Source organism: Leptidea sinapis, chromosome 16 (genome assembly GCF_905404315.1).
Source record: "Leptidea sinapis chromosome 16, ilLepSina1.1, whole genome shotgun sequence".
Taxonomy (NCBI): Eukaryota; Metazoa; Arthropoda; class Insecta; order Lepidoptera; family Pieridae; genus Leptidea; species Leptidea sinapis.
Genome location: NC_066280.1, coordinates 3,653,651 through 3,672,799, shown reverse-complemented (window position 1 = coordinate 3,672,799; position 19,149 = coordinate 3,653,651). Strand labels below are relative to the sequence as shown.

Below are 19,149 nucleotides of genomic sequence, written 5' to 3'. Positions count from 1 at the left end.
GTCAGCCCATCCCAATTCTTCCGCAGAATCTTTTACATGCCGAGATCATCGACCAGTATTTGTACCATGTCAAGTGCCCATTGCCATGACCGATCTATGAATTTGAAAGGGGAGTTTCCTTTCATACAGGCTTTAAAAATGATCCCAATCTTGTAGAAAACAAAACAAAACAACTCCCAATATCTAATGGTACAAAATGAATTAGTACTAATAACTGGTACAAAACTAGTAATAAATAAGAATATCTAAACAGAATAGTTTTTAAACTAAACCAAACAGATCTCCAGCACAAACAGCAAGCAAAAAAAACAAACTGAACTAATAACCTTTTCAAAACTAGAAATCAGCAAATCAGCAAGCTTTCAAAAGCGGCCAATTAGTTATTCCAAACAGCAAATAGAAGTAACAGCAATAAACAATCGCATCGGAGCAAACAGCAATACAACAACAAGGGACAAAACTGTGAAGTTGATTATTCATGTTCATCATAAAGCTTCACCAGACAGATTCCCAACATCACTCATCCCCAAGATAAACGATATGCAACGTTTTTCCCGTAATCAAGGAAGCTCGTTATTGTCCCCACCTTGATTAATTGCCCTCATCACTATCAGGTATTTTACGAACGGGTTTTTATCAAAGTTTGCGTTCAATGCTCACTTTGTTTGTTCGCAAGTTATTAATTATTATTGCTGATTTTATGCTTGAAATGTTTCGTGATTATTTTTTCCTTTGTTGATGGAGTATTTGTTAGTAATACTATTAAGTTTTATCTGTTCTCCTTCATAACGGCTTTCTTTGGAAATGTAATTAATATGAATAATTATTTATTTATTTCAAAAGTAAAACTCGTTGGAAAGTAAAATACCTAATATTAATGAGTTTTCTGTATTTTAGTTTTTGTTCATTTCTTATAATATCTTACTTGACCGTTGCCACTGATTATTATTTTTAGTTGTTATGGAAAATAATTGAATATCGGGAATTCATCACATTTTTAAATTATTTAAACATTAAACAATAAAAAAAAATACATTTCATCAACGATACGTCACTCGAACGGTTGGCTTAGTTGGTAAGAGCACTCGCACGGAACGTGAGAGGTCGCGGGGTCGAGTCCCGTATCGTTCATAAAATTTATTTTAAAAATTTTGTTTGAGTAATATATTTAAACACTTACTGTGTTATTACAACAATTGCTTTTAAAAAAGTTCTATTATAAATCTGTTTCTTTTTTATGTTTAACAATTATATTCAACATGCTGTAGAAATTCTTTGTATTTAAATACGAGTCGTAGCTTGTCTAACGGATAGATCATACTCAGGAAGATTTAGATTTAATGATGACAGATAGCTGACAGCTGTCAAAAATTGCGTTCCATTAAATTCAGCTCCATTTCATTCAATGTACGCTTCAATTTATTTTGTTCTTAACGACGTTTTCGTTAAACACAGGCTAAACATGTTTTTAATAGAAAAGGTTAAACTCCATTTTAGACGTCGTTATTTTTAGGTTCGTTAGGTCACTGACGTTGTTCTAGCTAGGTCACTGTATAACAATATACGTGTCTTACGGCCGTTCCCAATATTTAGTCTATCTTTTAGTTGAGATTAAAAATCGTAACTATCGTTGACTTTTCTGTCCCAATAAACTTATCGACTGTAACTCACCTTATCCGTACACGCTGTCTGTCAATGGCACAACGTATAGCTTACCAGCGATAGAAGTTTGTATGGAAATTGTAATTCACGCGTCCCAATATAAGGCGATAAGAATGACTTGAATGAATTACTGACAGTAGAAGGTAGTAATTTTGTCTCTTTCTGTAGATAGTATATTGGGAACGGCTGTAAGCCATGTTTAAATTATTTGTTTGTAATAAAACCGTTAGACTCTTTGCTCTAGCCACAAATTAGAACTCCGGTTTCTTTTATCTTCAAGTTTTCTCGGCACTATATTGTTCAAGTCCAGGTCAAGGCTTGTACTGCTGATAAACTCAGCTAATTCATTCGTTTGTGATACTTCTATCGTCATTTCTGTTTTTTGTTTACATTTAAAAATACTTACCACTTGTTGAAGAATTTGATAATACTAAACTCGTAAGCAAATTTTTTCCTCATGCAATTTTCACCAGTAGGAGGCTCCTTTGCACAGGATGCCGGCTAGATTATGGGTACCACAACGGCGCCTCATTCTCCATGAAGCAGTAATGTGTAAGCATTACTGTGTTTCGGTCTGAAGGGCGCACTAGCTAGTGAAATTACTGGGTAAATGAGACTTAACATCTTGTCTCAAGGTGACGAGCGCAGTTGTAGTGCCGCTCAGAATTTTTGGGGTTTCAAGAATCCTGAGCGGCACTGCATTGTAATGGGCAGGGCGTATCAATTACCATCAGCTGAACGTCCTGCTTGTCTTGTCCCTTATTTTCATAAAAAAAAACTATAATCAAAAAAACAGTGTGTGCCTACAACTGAACTACAGAATTAAAAATTTAATCAAGGCGTAATTAATAATAAGAAATACAATTGTTTTTTGTTCTATATTCATAAAAACTTGCATTTACAATACAAATAATTATAATTGTGCATGTTATAATCTGCTAAAATTTGCTGTGACTGATTGAGTTCCCTTGTCGATTCGAGCTGGCGTTATCTGTACGAACGTGACGTCTCAGTCTCATTAAATAGTAACGAAACTAAGTGTTTAGCGGGCCTCAAGAAGTTTTCACCTTAAAAACTAACCTCCTTATTTTTTTGTTGGATTCCAAACCACACCTACATCTAAATAACTTTCACTCAATACATAACAGCAAAGAATGAGTACGAAAATCTCAGCACCTGAAAATACAAAATAAGTTAATTGAAAGAGCAACACTTCAAGTCAATTTCTTACTATGCATATGTTATCAACTTTAATGTAGATCCTGTAGATGGCGCCACAGCTTGAGTGTTGAACAAACATATCAAGATTTATAGATATACTAGCTGACCCGACAGACGTTGTTCTGTAGATAATAAAAAAAAAATACTGTTTTATAGGAATTTGCCAATAATATTTCAAAACATCAAGAATTATTTCGTAAAAAAATGTCCCTGTTTCACAGCGGAACTGTCAAACCGTGCGTCACTAAATTCTCTCATAGAAAATATGTCCATACAAAACAAATATTGAAAATAAAAACAATGATAGGTCCCAAATCGTAATAAAACTATCCTATCTCTCAAGTTGGACCAAATTGCACTCCATGAAGTTATCCCTCTGAAGTTAGGTTACTCTATGAAGTTTAGGAGTCCATCGCGGACAAACAACGTGTCATGTTATTTATATATATTAAGAAGATATGCATTTCGACTGTTGGGTATGGGCTTCGCGCCGTGGCATAACTTTCAAAATAATATATTGCTTTTCCCTGGGGTATTCATCAAAATGTCCACACTAACTTATCGAGGAATTTCGGGACAACTTGTATAACATTTGAGTTATATTATATCAATACAAAACGACATCTTAGGTCATTTATACGTCTAGATAGACTATGACAGCTGTGAAAACGTCGAAAAAAATTGAGTTTAGAGTTAATCTCTATTTTGAGCAATTCACGCAAGCTAACACAAAGTGTCATAGAAATCGCGAGTGTAAGACGGAGCTTGGTCACGCATACTAAACTTATATTCCTGGCCTGTTTTTATCGGTTGTCTAACAAAAATATACCTCTATCTAGACGTATAAATTATCTAACGGCCGTTCCCAATATTCAGTCTATCTCTTACTTGAGATAAAAATCGTAACTATAGTTGAATTTTCTGTCCCAATAAACTTATCGACGGTAACTCACCTTATCCGTACACGCTGTCTGTCAATGGGACGAAGTATAGCTTACCAGTGATAGAAGTTTGTATGGAAATTGCAATTCACGCGTCCCATTATAAGGCGATAAGAATGACTTATCGGGTATATTGGGACAGTTTCAGATTATTGATAGCTAATTACTGACAGTAGAAGGCAGTAATTTATCTCTATCTGTGGATAGTATATTGGGAACGGCCGTAAGAGATTAATGTTATACAAATCTTGATCAGCACACAGAGTCACTTGTGACTCTGCGTTCGTTACCCAGAGACTCAAGCTGGAATGTCTCACGAAATAAAATTGGAGAATCATTGAAATCTTTACCGATATAAAGCTGGCGTAAGATAAGTTGATGACTCCAAAGGCAGTCATCTTCACTGGAACTTGACTGCACTGGATAGCGATCACCAGAACACTCCTGGAGCCAGCACTTAGTCGAACATTCTCCCAGCCGCAGTGGAATATAGCCGTGGATATTGAAAGTGCCTTAAATTAGAAAAAAATAAGCGTAAGCAACGACATTCTATACATAATAACGTAATAATAAGTATAAAATAACTTAATAAAAATTTAATTTAATACAACATCTTATGGAAACCTTTACCTTTAATGTCAATAAAATACTGTTTAGTTTTTGATATAAACGTAGTTTTTTAGTGTTAGTTAATAATAAGACTACATAATCAACATGAATGAAAACTCCTAAAAAAACCGTAAGCAAACTGCAATTACATTATCCACGTAAACAAAAATTAAAAAAAAAAGTTGTAAAATTAAAACTACTGGGCCAAACTATGTAAAAAATTTATGGGACGAAATGGCATTTATTCCGAATCGAACTAAAGAATAATTTTATAAATTGTATCATAAATCTCAGCTAATTTTATTTATATTCAGCAAATTTCAATAAATATATTTGAATTTGAATTGAGCGGCATTATTTACCATTTAGGTTGAGATCATTTGATACGTAACGCACCAATTATAAGCCGATCAAGTACGAGTCGAACTCACACACGAAACCATCTGTAATATCGTACAACATGTGACGATATATACTTTAAAAGCATTATTTGAAGAAACATTCAGCGAAACTCTGTAAGAAAAAAGCGATTCACTCGATTGTATGAAACGTGCAGTCATTGATAGATTGACAGATGTCGGCTATAATCTTGTAAAAACCGGAGATAGCCGAAATCCACTACTTATGCTTCATCGCCAATCTGACTGCTGAGTTTTTTGCGACCATTCTTCTCTGGTCTGAAGCATTATTTTTGGAATGGGTTGTAGTTTTTGACTTTCAATAAGTGATCTCATATCCTATTTTGAATACAAATATTTGAATTTGAATTTGAAAGAAGAATCGCCATACCGTAATTACTACTGTTTCAAACTTATATTAAATCTCACGGCTTTATTTGGAAACATTTTTTATTTGCGACACAGTCATTTTTAGAATTTGTCATCTTCGTCTATTTATTTTTGTTTTTAATTCAGCCGAGCAACTTTTAAATCAATCAATCGAATTCTTTATTTGCATATAAACATGGTATAGTCTTACAGTTTCACATGTTTTGCCAGGCTTAACTAGGCATATAAATTAATTTAATACAGTAAATAGTATAAGGTAAATAACACATAACAAGATTGGATGATGAAATATGTCTACATGTCAGAAATAATAAATATAAGGAAGGTACTTCAAACAATAAAGGTATTTCTCAGAATGCGGATGTTGGCACTACAAGTACAAATACGAAAATAAGATACCTCATGAGTTACGTCTGCAGAGTCCATCATATACGATCCAGTGAGGATGGTCAAACAGATGGTTGCTGCTAAACTCGCCAAGAACAAAGTCATATTACCGTGACCAGCAGCCTGCAAATGACGTTTAAATCATATTAACAAGTTAACACTAACCCAAAATTTATTTTTCGTTAACTAACATGCAATTTCTAGTTGACTTACAAATACTTCGCATCAATATTGATCAGTTACGTATTAAAATAAAATAAAGAAAATAAATTAAGTACGTATTAAAATAAGGTAAAATAAAGAAGTTTGTAAAGGAATGCGAACGTAAATATGAGATTTCTCCAATGACACTTCTCTGTGCATCAAAATAGAAAGTTCCCGGAATGTACGCTTATAAGTTATGTATGTTGCAGATTAAGTTTCACGAAAATTCACGCATGCTCAAATCTACGCCTGGATGGATGGGTGGAAGGAAAATAAATAAATGTGTACTGTGCTCTAATTTGTCAAAATCTCTATTCCTCTTGACTTTCGATTTCATGCCAATAACTTTCGCTTACCTTATCTGTGCCGAAGAACAAAATTCGTATTCTATTTATATCACCTGGATTGGAGAAAAACACGATAACATTGAAACATACAAACCCACACACACAATGAAAGATAAAAATAATGAAAACAAATGACTAGAGCTACCAATGCAACAAAATTATGTTTTACCGAGTCCCGGGTTATATCCGCACACCAATTTCTTATTGTCTTACTTTCCAAGATGCTAAAATTTATGATTATAACGATGGGTAGCGGGCATTACTATCATTTATTATATATATATCTAATTTAGGCGAGGCCGGTTGTTATAAGCGTACGATACAAGTGCAAAACAGAGCATAAAATATTAAAATTACTTGAGTTTGTTTGTTATGCTTTCATGTCTTAACAACACAGATACTCATGAAACTTTACACACACGTTGGTTAGAAAAGGATAATAGAGTACATTTAATACCGATATTTTAGAATTGCATGCGAAACCGCGAGCACAATATGATTTTACTACACATCAAAGTTTATCAAAATGGTTCGATGAATTTATTCAAATTTATACACTAGTACAGGTTCTATTCAGAAAGTATTTTTTTATTAATTTTATATCTTCTGAGCGCTAAATTTAGGATTACTTAAATCAACTAAACGACTAAATTTGAGAAAGTGTCATCAGGCATCCATATTTTTTTAGAAAATCTAAAATTTATAATTTCAAAGCATTTTTCTATTTTTTAGTTTATTTTTCGACGTGTTCACAAGACGGTCAGGCTTAACAGACTGTAACCCGACCGTGTAATTCGCAAAAAAGTTATGCGGTGTGAAGTGGGGTTTGGAAGGCTTTAAAAAGCTGAAAAATATTAGTCAGAATTGATTAATAGAAAGAGTGAGAGCCTTACATCGCGATAACGTTAGGCTAAATCTTTAGCTACTCGGCGATTATTTAGAGTTTACCTGGAGGTTTTCAGGTTTCGGTGACTTCAGAATTGTTATTTGTTTTATGGAAGAGGAGTACAAACGAGCGTATGTGTCACCTAAGTAAGTTAAGTGAATACCGCCGCCCACATTCTCTTGCAACACCAGGTGATTCACAGAAGCGTTGCCCGCTTTTAAGGCAGAAATTTATTAAAACTGTCATATCATCCCGGCAACACCGCACAAGGAATCTCATTCCACAGCTTGGTTGTACGCGGAAGAAGTGCAGTATAAGACACACACTGAAGCGATGTCTCTACGTAACGCCAGATGATCGCACGATACGCCACAAATTAGGATATCATCTCCACCATCTGGATGTATGGCGGTCCTCTACAGTGGAGTTTTTCCACGTACTGCAAAGCTGTGGAATTAGATTCCTTGTGCGATGTTTCCAGGACGATACATGGGTACCTACAAAAAAGCGCTAACACCTTCCTGAAAGGCCGGTAACGCTCCTGTGCTTCTCAATACATTTTGACTGTTGCTTCTCAATACATTTTTGATAATGTTTTGTATGTTCGTAAGCACATTGAGGAATTTTCTAGAAACTGTGACATTCATAATGTTAACACGAGGAACAAACATAAACTTGTTATGCCTACTACTCGGTTGGGTCGAGTTAGTAAGTCTTTTGTTGGGCGATGTATATGCTTCTACAATATGATCCCAGAAAATGTACAAAACAAATGTGTTACGAAATTTAAAAGAATTGTTAAAAAACGTTTGTGTGGGAAAGGTTATAGTATTAAAACATATAATACAACTATAATATAAACAAAAATAATATTACTATATGGTACCAGTTTGCAAATGCCACCGGCACAGGGCACTTTAATATCATATGTAATGTGTTACGAAATTTAAAAGAACTGTTAAAAAACGTTTATGTGGGAAAGGTTACTATAGCATAAACGATTTTCTTAATGACACCACGGACTGGGAATAAAGCGAACACCCTCAGGCTCTTTAATTATTAATGTTTATTGTACGAAATTACATTGTAATCCATATTTTATATAAAAAAAAAGCCCGCTGAGTTTCTTGCGCCCATTCTTCTCAGGTCTGAGGCAGTCTCTTTTGAATGGGTGGTAGATTTTGACGTTCAATAAGTGATTATAAATCCTATTTTGAATAAAATATTTGAATTTGAATTTGTGATTCCTCTGGTATTGCAAGGGAATGTGGGCAGCGGCGATCACTTACCACCAAGTGACCCGTACGCTCGTTTGTCCTCATTTTCCATAAAAAAAAGATCTAGCCGTTCGAAGAGCACTGGATCACCGACAGTTCTAGCAGCTCTGCGTTAGACGCTGTCAAACGATTTGAGCTGATACTAGGCTGCGCCAGACCAGAGATGCCAGCTTGTTTTCGTAGTGTCATGATGCATCAAGAGCGAACTGTCATAACTGCTTGTCGCGTTTTTTTGTCAGGTCTGTCTATCGATATATATCTGCTTTTTTTTTAATGATGAACATATTGGGGCGTTGTGGGGGTGTAAACTAATGCAAAGTGATCAGTACCAAATGCTTTTTGACTAAAAGCTGTAGTGAATTCTAGTATATTCGTAAATTTAATAATCCTTGATGTAATTTTTAACTAAGCTAACACTGTTACATACACTTCTGCAGGATTTAAAATTGATCTGTTTTTATTCACAAGGCCCACAACCGATGAATCTTTAAGCATTTTTATTCAACTCAAAGAATCGGTTTAACAAAACAGCAAAAACCTTTTACTCACAACAAGCCTCACGAGGCATACCACTAACAAGGCAATGCTCTCAATGATTTGCACGCTGTAAATATTTCCCAGGGCCTTCTGAACGTTCCGCGCACACCTGTTTCAAAAAACAAACTTTACAAACTTTTGTTGATGCTTCTGTAATCCAAAGGTATATATATATAATAATAATATAATATATATAATTATATAATTATTAATATATATAATTATTACATAATATACACTTCTAAACAAATTATCTACCTCAAACTGGGCATAGCCTGCACTTTGGGTGCAAGACAACGATATAATATATAATACGACATACATACATTTAAATATCCATGACTTGGAAACAAGCCTTCGATTTCGTCATACAACTGTTTGCACCTACCGGGATCCGAACCTCGGTATAACATCGGTAGCAACATCGGTATAAGGACAAAAGAAACCTTAAATTCTTGAGAAGATAATTTTCCATCGCTTCAACAAAAAAATACATTTTCTTAGAAGATTTGAGTACTTTTTTTTACGTTTTTATAGATTGGAGATAATCTGCAAACGAAATGATGGCAGAAATATGACTTCACCTAGCATCTACCCAGTCTTGGAAGGTGAAATAAAAATTTCATTGTTTGGTGAGTGAAAACAGTATGATGGAATATAATAAGAATTTTTTGTTTTCATTAAAGTCATTCGTTTCTGGAGCCGAAATGGCGCTCTGCGAGAAAGAAACTATATTTTATTTGTTTGATTAAAATACACAATTTTTTTGTTTAATTCTCACATAAAGCATAAAGTACAATTAGGGTAAAGCGTAAAACAGCTTCTTCCGCCTTTGTATATTAGTTTAGATTGAAGATTATACAATTTCATTTGTTCGGGATCAAGCACAAATAAGAACACTCACCATTACTGTATTACTAACCACTTTATTTACACTCAAGTACACTGTATATATACACGGTGGTGCAACTTCCCTGCATTGGCACATGAAAAAAATTTGCATTGAAAGTGCTGCCACCTATTCTATTAGGTACGCTGCAACTTCACCACGATAGCGATAATTTAGCATACATGATAGATGGAGCTAGTGATAGCAAAAAACTCACTTAACGTACATATTAAAGACTTGACTATCGTGTTGTAATCATTGAATTGCTCTCCTGATTTAAAAGTGACTGCTGAACTTATAATAATTTCCACCCACACAAAACAAACATCAATATGCATTCAATACGGTCTACAACAATAGTAAAAAGTATAAACTATAAACATAATTAGCGCCATCTAGCGATGGTACGCTAAGAGCGTAAAAATAACGTAGCCCCATCTCTTGGCCCGGATACACTGATTTTTCAAAATAAAAACATGAGTTGCACATCTATCATTCAAAGTAGTCAAATATATCGAGACACCATAAACGTCATAAACATAGCTAAATTCAAAGCACCAAATATATCGCTACACACAAATCGCCTAAATATAGAATCACATTGTGTTCAAAAATAAATGGATACATTTGTGGAAAATGAACTTTCGGTGTAAGGATCACCCGGAAGACGTCCACTGCTTGACAAAGGCCTTCCCCAAAGATTTCAACGACGATCGGTACTGCGCTGCCCTCATCCAACGTATTCCGGCGATCTTGACTAGATCGTCGGTCCATCTTGTGGGGGGCCTACCAACACTGTGTCTTCCGGTACGTGGTCGCTATTCGAGGACTTTACTGTCCCAATGGCCATCTGTCCGTCGAACTATGTGCACTGCCCACTACCACTTCAGTTTCGCAATCATTTGGGCTATATCAAATAAAAAAAGCACAACGTTAATGTTCAAGTTTTCACTTCTGCCAGAACTCCCGGAGTGCAACCCGTTATTTTTGACAATAAGGGAGGAGACGAACAGGGCGTTCAGCTGATAGATATTGACACGCCCTGCCCATTTCGATGCAGTGCCGCTCAGGATTCTTGAAAAACTCAAAAATTCTGAGCGGCACTACAATGCGGTCTTCACCTTGAGAAATAAGATGTTAAGTCTCATTTGCCCAGTAAATTCAGTAGCTGCGGCGCCCTTCTGACAAAAACACAATAATGTTTACACATTTTTTGCATCACGACTGAAAAAGGCGCCATTGCGGTACCCATAATCTAGATCCCAATAGTTATAATAAATAATAGTTATAAAACAATAGACCACTGGTCGGTCAGGAGCGAAGTGCTGACATAAGTATTCGACGCAGAACACCTGCGAACCGTCGTGTTTGGCACTATAATCAGCAGGTTTTAAAAGAATACGATCCTTTTTTGCATTTTGGAGCATGGTTTGCTATGGATGATCACAGTGCCTGTACCATTGCAGTGGTTGATGTGATACTTTAGGACATTTATATTTTAAAACCAAGCTTGTAGTAACGATCGGTGGCACATCACAGCCCTGGTTGGATACGTCAATTAAAGCATAAACATAAAACAGACTTATTTAACCTGAGCTGCGACCTTGGGCACAAAAGATCTGAACTGCAAAGTTTGACCTTTGCAGTTTTAAGCATTAAAAAGGAAATTCAACCGTAACTACCTCCAGATGGTTTAAGCCAATCTTAGGCAAATTACCCGTGGGTATTCCAATCATGTGGTCAAAATCGGCGAGCATCTCTCAGGTTGGCCGTCTGGAACACTCAAGTTATGGGCGTTATCGAAAGCTGCTCTTAGCAACTTCAGGCAACCGTCGCTGCAAATGGTAACGAAACCCTAGCCAATTTTTTTGTCTCCAACTCGACTCAACGACGATTGAAATATTTGTTTTCGAGCAAACAATGCGAAGGTTTTTGGAATTTTAGGCAAAAATCGCGTAGCAACTGTTGGATTTTTTGTATAATTTTTCAAAACTAGTATCGTTTCGAAATTCGCGTCTAAAAGTACAAGTGATTCTCAGAAATCAATACAAAGTTTATAAGGAGTGGTTTGAAAAGCTGCTCAATCTAGAAAATTATAATGAACAATGACCTCAATCATTCTGTTCAAGTTAATAAGCCATCAACTAAAACAAATTAAAAGCAAGGAATTGCCTTGTGGCTGGAAAGAAATGGTGTGGGAAAAAAGCCTTGCTTTATTAAAAGCTGAGTTTTTCAAATTGTTTAAATTCTAACTTTGCTACAGGCTGTATGTGCAGAGATTACCCACAAAAGTCGTTATTAAATAAATTTTACATGGTTTTGGACGTGGTGTGAAAATTGTACAGGACATTCTGTGTTGTAAATAGCCTTATTATAAACTTTGTAATAATTATGATGAGTAGGTACTCACGATATATCATTTATTAATTTGGTGCCGATATTTCGATCCAATTGCATGAGTCGTGGTCGTGGCAGTAGTGTGTGTCGTGAATTAGGGAATAAAAGACCAAAACGAATTAGGCACCACGTGGACAGATTGATGCTATTAGTGTCAAGTGTCAATGTGTCATAAGTACCAGTGGGAGGCTCCTTTGCACAGGATGCCGGCTAGGTTATGGGTACCACAACGGCGCCTATTTCTGCCGTGAAGCAGTAATGTGTAAACATTACTGTGTTTCGGTCTGAAGGGCGCCGTAGCTAGTGAAATTACTGGGCAAATGAGACTTAACATCTTATGTCTCAAGGTGACGAGCGCAATTGTTATGCCGCTCAGAATTTTTGGGTTTTTCAAGAATCCTGAGTGGCACTATATTGTAATGGGCAGGGCGTATCAATTTCCATCAGCTGAACGTCATGCTCGTCTCGTCCCTTTTTTCATAAAAAAAAAAAAGAAAAAGTTTATCACCGCCCGCGACCACGATTCATGCAATCGGATCGAGATATCGGCGATTTTATTAATATCAGTAAGAAGATGTTCAAAGTCCGAGTCGAGTCTACGTTTTTAGCAGATCAACTGACTAACTAAGGTAGTAATAGATGTCAAATAAGATTTATTAAATTGTTCCTACGATTGTCTGCAAATGAGTTTGCCGTTATAACACTAGCCTGATTTTATGTCATCATTTTATTGCATGTACTGCGTTCTGTGATTCTTATGAATAATAGTAATAATAATGTACAACCTACCACAAAGCATCCTCATGCAGTTGGATACCAAATATAAGCCGTTTCATAAACTCTTCTTCTTGCACCGTTGTTTGATTGATCTTTCTGAGACCCTCGAAGAACATACGAACTTGTCTGAACTTAAATCCAAGAAAAACAAGACAACAAAGACTCAAACAGTCAATCGATGTCATTATTACTATGATGAAACAAAAATGTATTTCGATTAAAACTCTCAATACATTTACAAAAAATCCAGTATCCGCTGCTGAAGGATAGAATGGTACCTCTATCCTAATAGGTATTCCTGAAAGTTTCAAAAATAATTATTGCGTAAAAAATGCTATAAATTAAAATATGGCGTCATTGCAAGATACTTTTAGCAATTGTACAAAACAATATTTGCAGTAACGTTAAATCTACAAGACTTGTGATTAGAATTACAATGTGGCAAGATAATCTTTTGATTTTCAATATACATATGAATAAAATAGATGTTGAGAAAAGCTTTCATTACGCGATTTAGCAGTTCAACTCATGACATTGGTATGGCATTCAATCTAATAACCAATTGCGATAAACCCTCGCCTATCATAGCACTTCAGCCTTTGGCTGTTCATAAGGCAATTCCTTTAAATTTTACTCATTCCAACCACCAAGATTCCCAAACCTATTTAAAGTGAGTAAACAAATAACTCATAAAATGTTAGAAAGGACTGATATGAATAGATGAAGAGGAGGCGGAGAATACCTTCCCGACACAAGGTGTTCCTGCAGCATAATAACTCCTATATCTTCAAATTCAAATATTTTTATTCAAAATAGGATGTGACATCACTTAGTGAAAGTCAAAAACTACCACACATTCCAAAATGAATGCCTCAGACCTGAGAAGAATGGGCGCAACAAACTCAGCGGGCTTTTTTTTTCATCGAATAAATATGTTTACAAAGTAATATTATACAATTAAACTTATTTGATAGCCGGAGGGCGGTCACTCCATTCCCAATCTGTGGTATCATTAAGAAAGTCATTTATGTTATAGTAACCTTTACCACACAAACGTTTTTTAACAATTTTTTGAATAACGTAATACTTTTGTTTTGAACATTTTCTGGGATCTTGTTGTAAAAGCATATACATCGCCCCACAAAAGACTTACTAACTCGACTTAGTCGAGTAGTAGGCAACATAAGTTTATGTCTGTTCCTGGTGTTTTGACAGTTTCTGGCAAATTCACTTATGTGCCTATGAACATACATTACATTATCAAGAATATATTGAGAAGTGATATGCATACATCACGAGGGCTATGCAACCTATTTATTTAATCACGTAATCAAAATTTTTATTTTAGGCTTCATTAAGTGCTCGACAAACGGTCAGCGCTGACATCGGTTGAGCGTAGCGCGTAACCGTACGCGCTAGCCATGTTGCTTTTAGTGCTTAGCTGACAGCAAAGTTGATTGCGCGTGCATAATTGCGAAGAAAAATGAATCCATCTTTTACCTCTTAACCTTTTCAACCTCTTTAATATGTGCGTACTACTTACGCAAACGTTTACGGAATAAAAGACGGTAAAAATATATTTATATTTTATATTTATAGTGTCGAATTGAAGTAGGAATTTAAACAATATTTTCGAACATACCAGAACACGAATTTTTGTTTAAGATGTTAAGAACGCGCGTACGGTCGGTCAGCATCGCACTGAACGTACTAATTTATCGCCATAGTGCGTCAGCAAACCGACGTACGCCAGACTGACGAACTTAACCGACGGTTCTCGTCAGCGCGGTAGGTGTCTGCGCGTAGGAATTCATCAGCGCTGGACTGGACACGATCATATATTTTATTGTTTTAACCACGTTTGACCAACGTCAGCGCTGACCGTCGGTAGCACTAAATGTAGCGTGAAATTGCAAAGAACGAACCTTCCACTAAATACGCCTTAACAGCATCAACAACAATCATAAAAATAGTGAACATCAAGACGCTGATCAAAGCAGTGCAATACAAGACTGCCCGTTTCATCGACTGTTTGTAAATCATCTCCAAACAACAATCTGATCTATATTCTAGTAATTTCTTCAACAACACCCGTATATCTTCCCTCTTGAGATAGAGAATTATCACCTTCGCTGCTATTGTTGGATGGCCGAAAGTAAATTGCATGAGATCATTTCGCTCTTTTAGTGTCAAATCATTTCTCGTATTTGCAATTATTTCATTGAAGATAAAAGTAACCCCGAAAATATTAGTCGCTAAGCACCAAGCTTTATAAATGTTGTTACGGAGGGTAGTTCGTTTTTTTTCTGCGTACCAATAATTGCCAAGTCCACAGTTGTAAATAATATTGCAAATAAATTTGATACAATGTTTTTGCGGGTGTTTTGTACCATTCTTAGATCTTGACATACTGGCCAATTTAATACCTGTAAAGAGGCAAAGTATTTACTTTCATGTGATAATATTCTGGCAGACCATGTATTTACTATTTGTTGCGATAAACCAGTTTGACGCCAGCTACTGCGTTTTACTAAAGTCTCAAAGGCAACGAGTAAATTAGTATACAGGTGTAAATAATTTTTAATTTTAGATATTATCCAAAAAGTATCATGCCTACAATTGGAAAACTTAAGCCTTTTAATTTAAACTATAAACTGCCTGCGTATTTAAGCCCCCTAAAGCTTTTATTTAATTAAGTTAATAGGGAATTAAAAGTGCCTTTAATTATTACTGTTGTAGGAAGTTTTGCGGGATAAATTTGTCATTTCCAAAGTAAATCCGTTTCTTAGTGGATGACGCCATGCGGTCGTGTATTTTTGCTGAATAGAAAATGGATAAAATTTATCGAGTGAATTACTTCGATTATGGCACGCCGATAGTACTCTTAGTTAAGAGAAACAGTCATAAGGATTTATGGGGATTTTTGAATAACAATCTACCGAAATTAAAAGAGTTTATTAACCTTTGCCACGGGTTGAGGACTTGTTTGCAACTCAGAGTGCCGCGAGAAATATTTAAAAAAAAATAAACAGTGTTACATATCTGAGAACTCACATTTGTGCACCACAATTACTACTCACAGGGACATTCGCATACCGACGTTCCGGAAAGATTTCAAATAATTATGGAGGAAACCTTACGTGGTATCCCGGGATGTATGGTCTTCTTGAATAACATTTGCGTGACCGGGTCTAATGATTTATAACACGTGGAAAATCTAAAATCAGTGCTCGAACGGTTGTAGCAAGTAGAAATAACAGAAAAATTAAGTAAATGTAGCCTCATTCAAGATAGTGTTTAGTACGTTGATTTTCTAATAAACAAAGACTAAAACCGGACCCAGAGGAATTGGGGGACACCCTACGGACAGAACATCCTAACAGATGTTTCCCAGCTCAAAGGCTTTTTAGGATTTTTAAATTACTATGAACGTTTTGTACAACATTTGAGCACGCTGTTGCACCCTTTACAAAATTTTTTCGATAGAGTTTATAAGATCAGCGGACATTGGTCCGGTCAATGCATTATCAAGAGTACCCCTTACCAGAGAAGGTCATTCGGAAGAGGTAATAAATTACTAGAAATTAGAGGACTCTCTCCTAGTGCACTTCAAGGATATCGCGGAAAAGTTACAGCGCGATTCACACTTGTATAAAATAAAGCCTACCGGTAGCCCAGAGTTTGAATTGGGTGACGTGGTGCTCGCTCGCGATAACACGGCGAAGAGGGCTGAAGGTACAGTCAGCAAAAGTACGGGTCCGGCGTTGTGCCACGTAGACGCGGCGTTTGCTACTCAATGGCGTAGGCACGCAGATCAAATCATAGTATCCGGGTGTAAAAATAGATTCTAACTTGCGCGGATGAGTTCAGATCTACAGGCGAGGGAACCTCCTGCCAACGGCTCCGAGTCCAACATAGAGATACCGGGAGACACATCTGTTTGCGCTGATGAGCCAAAACGAGCGGAGCCAGGCTCCAGGTTCCTGCGCTCCTTTGCTAGTGGTCAGTCCCCGCCAAGCTAGCAGAGGCCTCCGGAGCCGGCTCCGCGCGCCTCCTAGCACCACCATCAGACGTTGGCCAGAACACTGCCCGGCAAAGCGTGCTTTTATGAGGGCCAAGCATCAACTCGCAGTAGGTATTATGATTAGTTTTGATGTTTAATATTTCCATGGTGGCGTGTTTTTTTTTTTATTTTATATACGTTTAGTGTTATGTAATTAAAGGAGAGAAGATGTAACTAGGCAAAGTATTTAGTTTCATATAATAATATGGTGGCAGGCCGTGTATTTACTATTTGATGCAATAAACCAGTTCAACGCCAGCTGCTTTGACGTCTCAGTACCGATAGGTACTCAGTAATAAATTAACAGGTGAAAAGAAAACTGATTAATAACACAAAAATTGTAGAACTAGATAAATAAAGTATCGTCTACAATTTATTGAGTTGAAATTTTAATGGCAAAAAAAAATCAATAGAATTTCGATGATTATTAGTTATAGCATTATATAGTACCTACTATTCACCTCAAAATACTAAAAACTCTCAAATATGCTTAAACAATATTCAATTTACAACGGAACTTTTTGTAAAGCACTTTTTGATCAATTTCATAATTTCACGTCGCCTTTTATACTTATTTCTTTGTCCACACTGAAGTATTAATTACTTTCAAAAGTTTAGCAATTATACAAAAATGCTTGGACATTAAAAGCGATTTTTCTTTGATGTAATCACGTTTCATCAATTAAGTAGTTTCTAAAGCATTTAGGCTAAAGTAATTTAGAATTTAGAAACATTTCAGTATTGTTATAAACTTTGTCTTTAAGTTTGTTTATTTTTTAATATTTATTTATTAGTTGGTAGGTAATTAATATAACCACGTCTTTTCCAGGACTAAAAAAAGTTCAAAAAGTCGATTCTCCCTCTTAAAAATCCGACATTGCTTTATTAAGTCCATGTTAATAATTCCATATTTGGAGAAACTCATGAATTAATTTCTTAGAATAAACGAAGGCTACAATAAACTACTAGTCTCACAATTTCGCTCAAAAATCGTCTGAAGCAAAACTGTGCCTACGCATCTAATACGCAGAGTTTTCGTTCAGTTGTCTTTTGACCGCGCTTTGAATACAACGCCACGCAATGACAAAGTGTTGAGTGAAATATTGTTACTAATAGCATATCCAAACTTAAAAAGGATGGAGTGTCGCATTTCAAGTAAGTACCCCTAAAGGTAACTAACTCGACGTTCATGTAATCTAATATATATAATTCTCGTGTCCCGGTGTTCGTAGTTAAACTCCTCCGAAACGGCTTGACCGATTCTCATGTAATTTTGTGCATATTGGGTAGGTCTGAGAATCGAACAACATCTAATTTTCATCTCCCTAAATGTTAAAGTTAGTTGACTCCTAAATATTTTTTAATTTTTTTGACATTTTATTTTTATATTTATTGTATTATGATTCAGCATTGAAAAATACATAGAAATTCAAATTTTCGCCCTTTTTTTATCGTGATTATTATATTATTCTGTTCCATCTAAACCAAAACAAAACCGCTATTGGGTTGCAAGACGGCAATCGAATACAATAATTGTAGTAAGTACGATATATTTGGTATGTCTGAGAATCGGTTGCATAATTTTTTTATTCCCCAACTATTTAAATTATTGAATTTTTTTTATTACTCTATAATACGTTTGCTGGGTCAGCAAATTTTGCTATATAATTACATTTCAATTGCTAAAACAAAATAGGTACATCGCCGATAAAATGTGAGAAAGAGTGCTTCCGTCTCTTTCGCACATTTCGCAACAGAAACAATGAGCTTCATAAACAATACTTTGAACATTACTGCCTCGAAATAAGGTGTTAATTTGCATGACAGTTTAAATGTTATCTATATCCATTTATGTATACGTATGTTAGAGTAGGTACAACTCCGCTCGGACATTATTGACGACCGTTTAGAAAGGAGATTGGACGTCTACTTATTTATAGTACGTTAGTGGATATCTGCTTTGCAAGGTAGTTTACATTCTTACTCGGACATCTACATCAAAGAGGATATAAATACTAGATACGTAAATCTACATATAAAACATCTAGGTACAATAAAATTAAAATTACATTGAGAACATAAAATACTAATAATTGTGACAGTGCCATATTATATTCTCTATATTTATTTATACGAAGTTTTACGATTTTTTTATAAAAGATAT

General features: G+C 35.6%; 1 protein-coding gene across 1 annotated transcript; it reads right to left on the bottom strand.

The window, feature by feature from the left end:
* Positions 1-2,796: 2,796 nt before the first annotated feature.
* LOC126968626 (uncharacterized) lies at positions 2,797-15,331 on the bottom strand. The gene is made up of 6 exons (XM_050813645.1): positions 14,848-15,331; positions 12,935-13,220; positions 8,872-8,968; positions 5,621-5,731; positions 4,175-4,336; positions 2,797-2,838 (listed from the first exon to the last, which is right to left on the bottom strand). Exons 1-6 carry the CDS (start codon positions 15,329-15,331, stop codon positions 2,797-2,799), a joined length of 1,182 nt encoding a protein of 393 aa, XP_050669602.1.
* Between the last annotated feature and the right edge of the window lie 3,818 nt (positions 15,332-19,149).

Excerpts from the sequence above, each read along its gene's own strand:
- LOC126968626 (XM_050813645.1), bottom strand. The coding sequence starts at position 15,331 with ATGTCAAGATCTAAGAATGGTACAAAACACCCGCAAAAACATTGTATC. Across the intron at positions 13,221-14,847 it reads TAAGGCGTATTTAGTGGAAG|GAATACCTATTAGGATAGAG; the intron begins GTTCGTTCTTTG and ends TGAAACTTTCAG. Across the intron at positions 2,839-4,174 it reads CTTACGCCAGCTTTATATCG|GTGCTGAGATTTTCGTACTC; the intron begins GTAAAGATTTCA and ends TTGTATTTTCAG.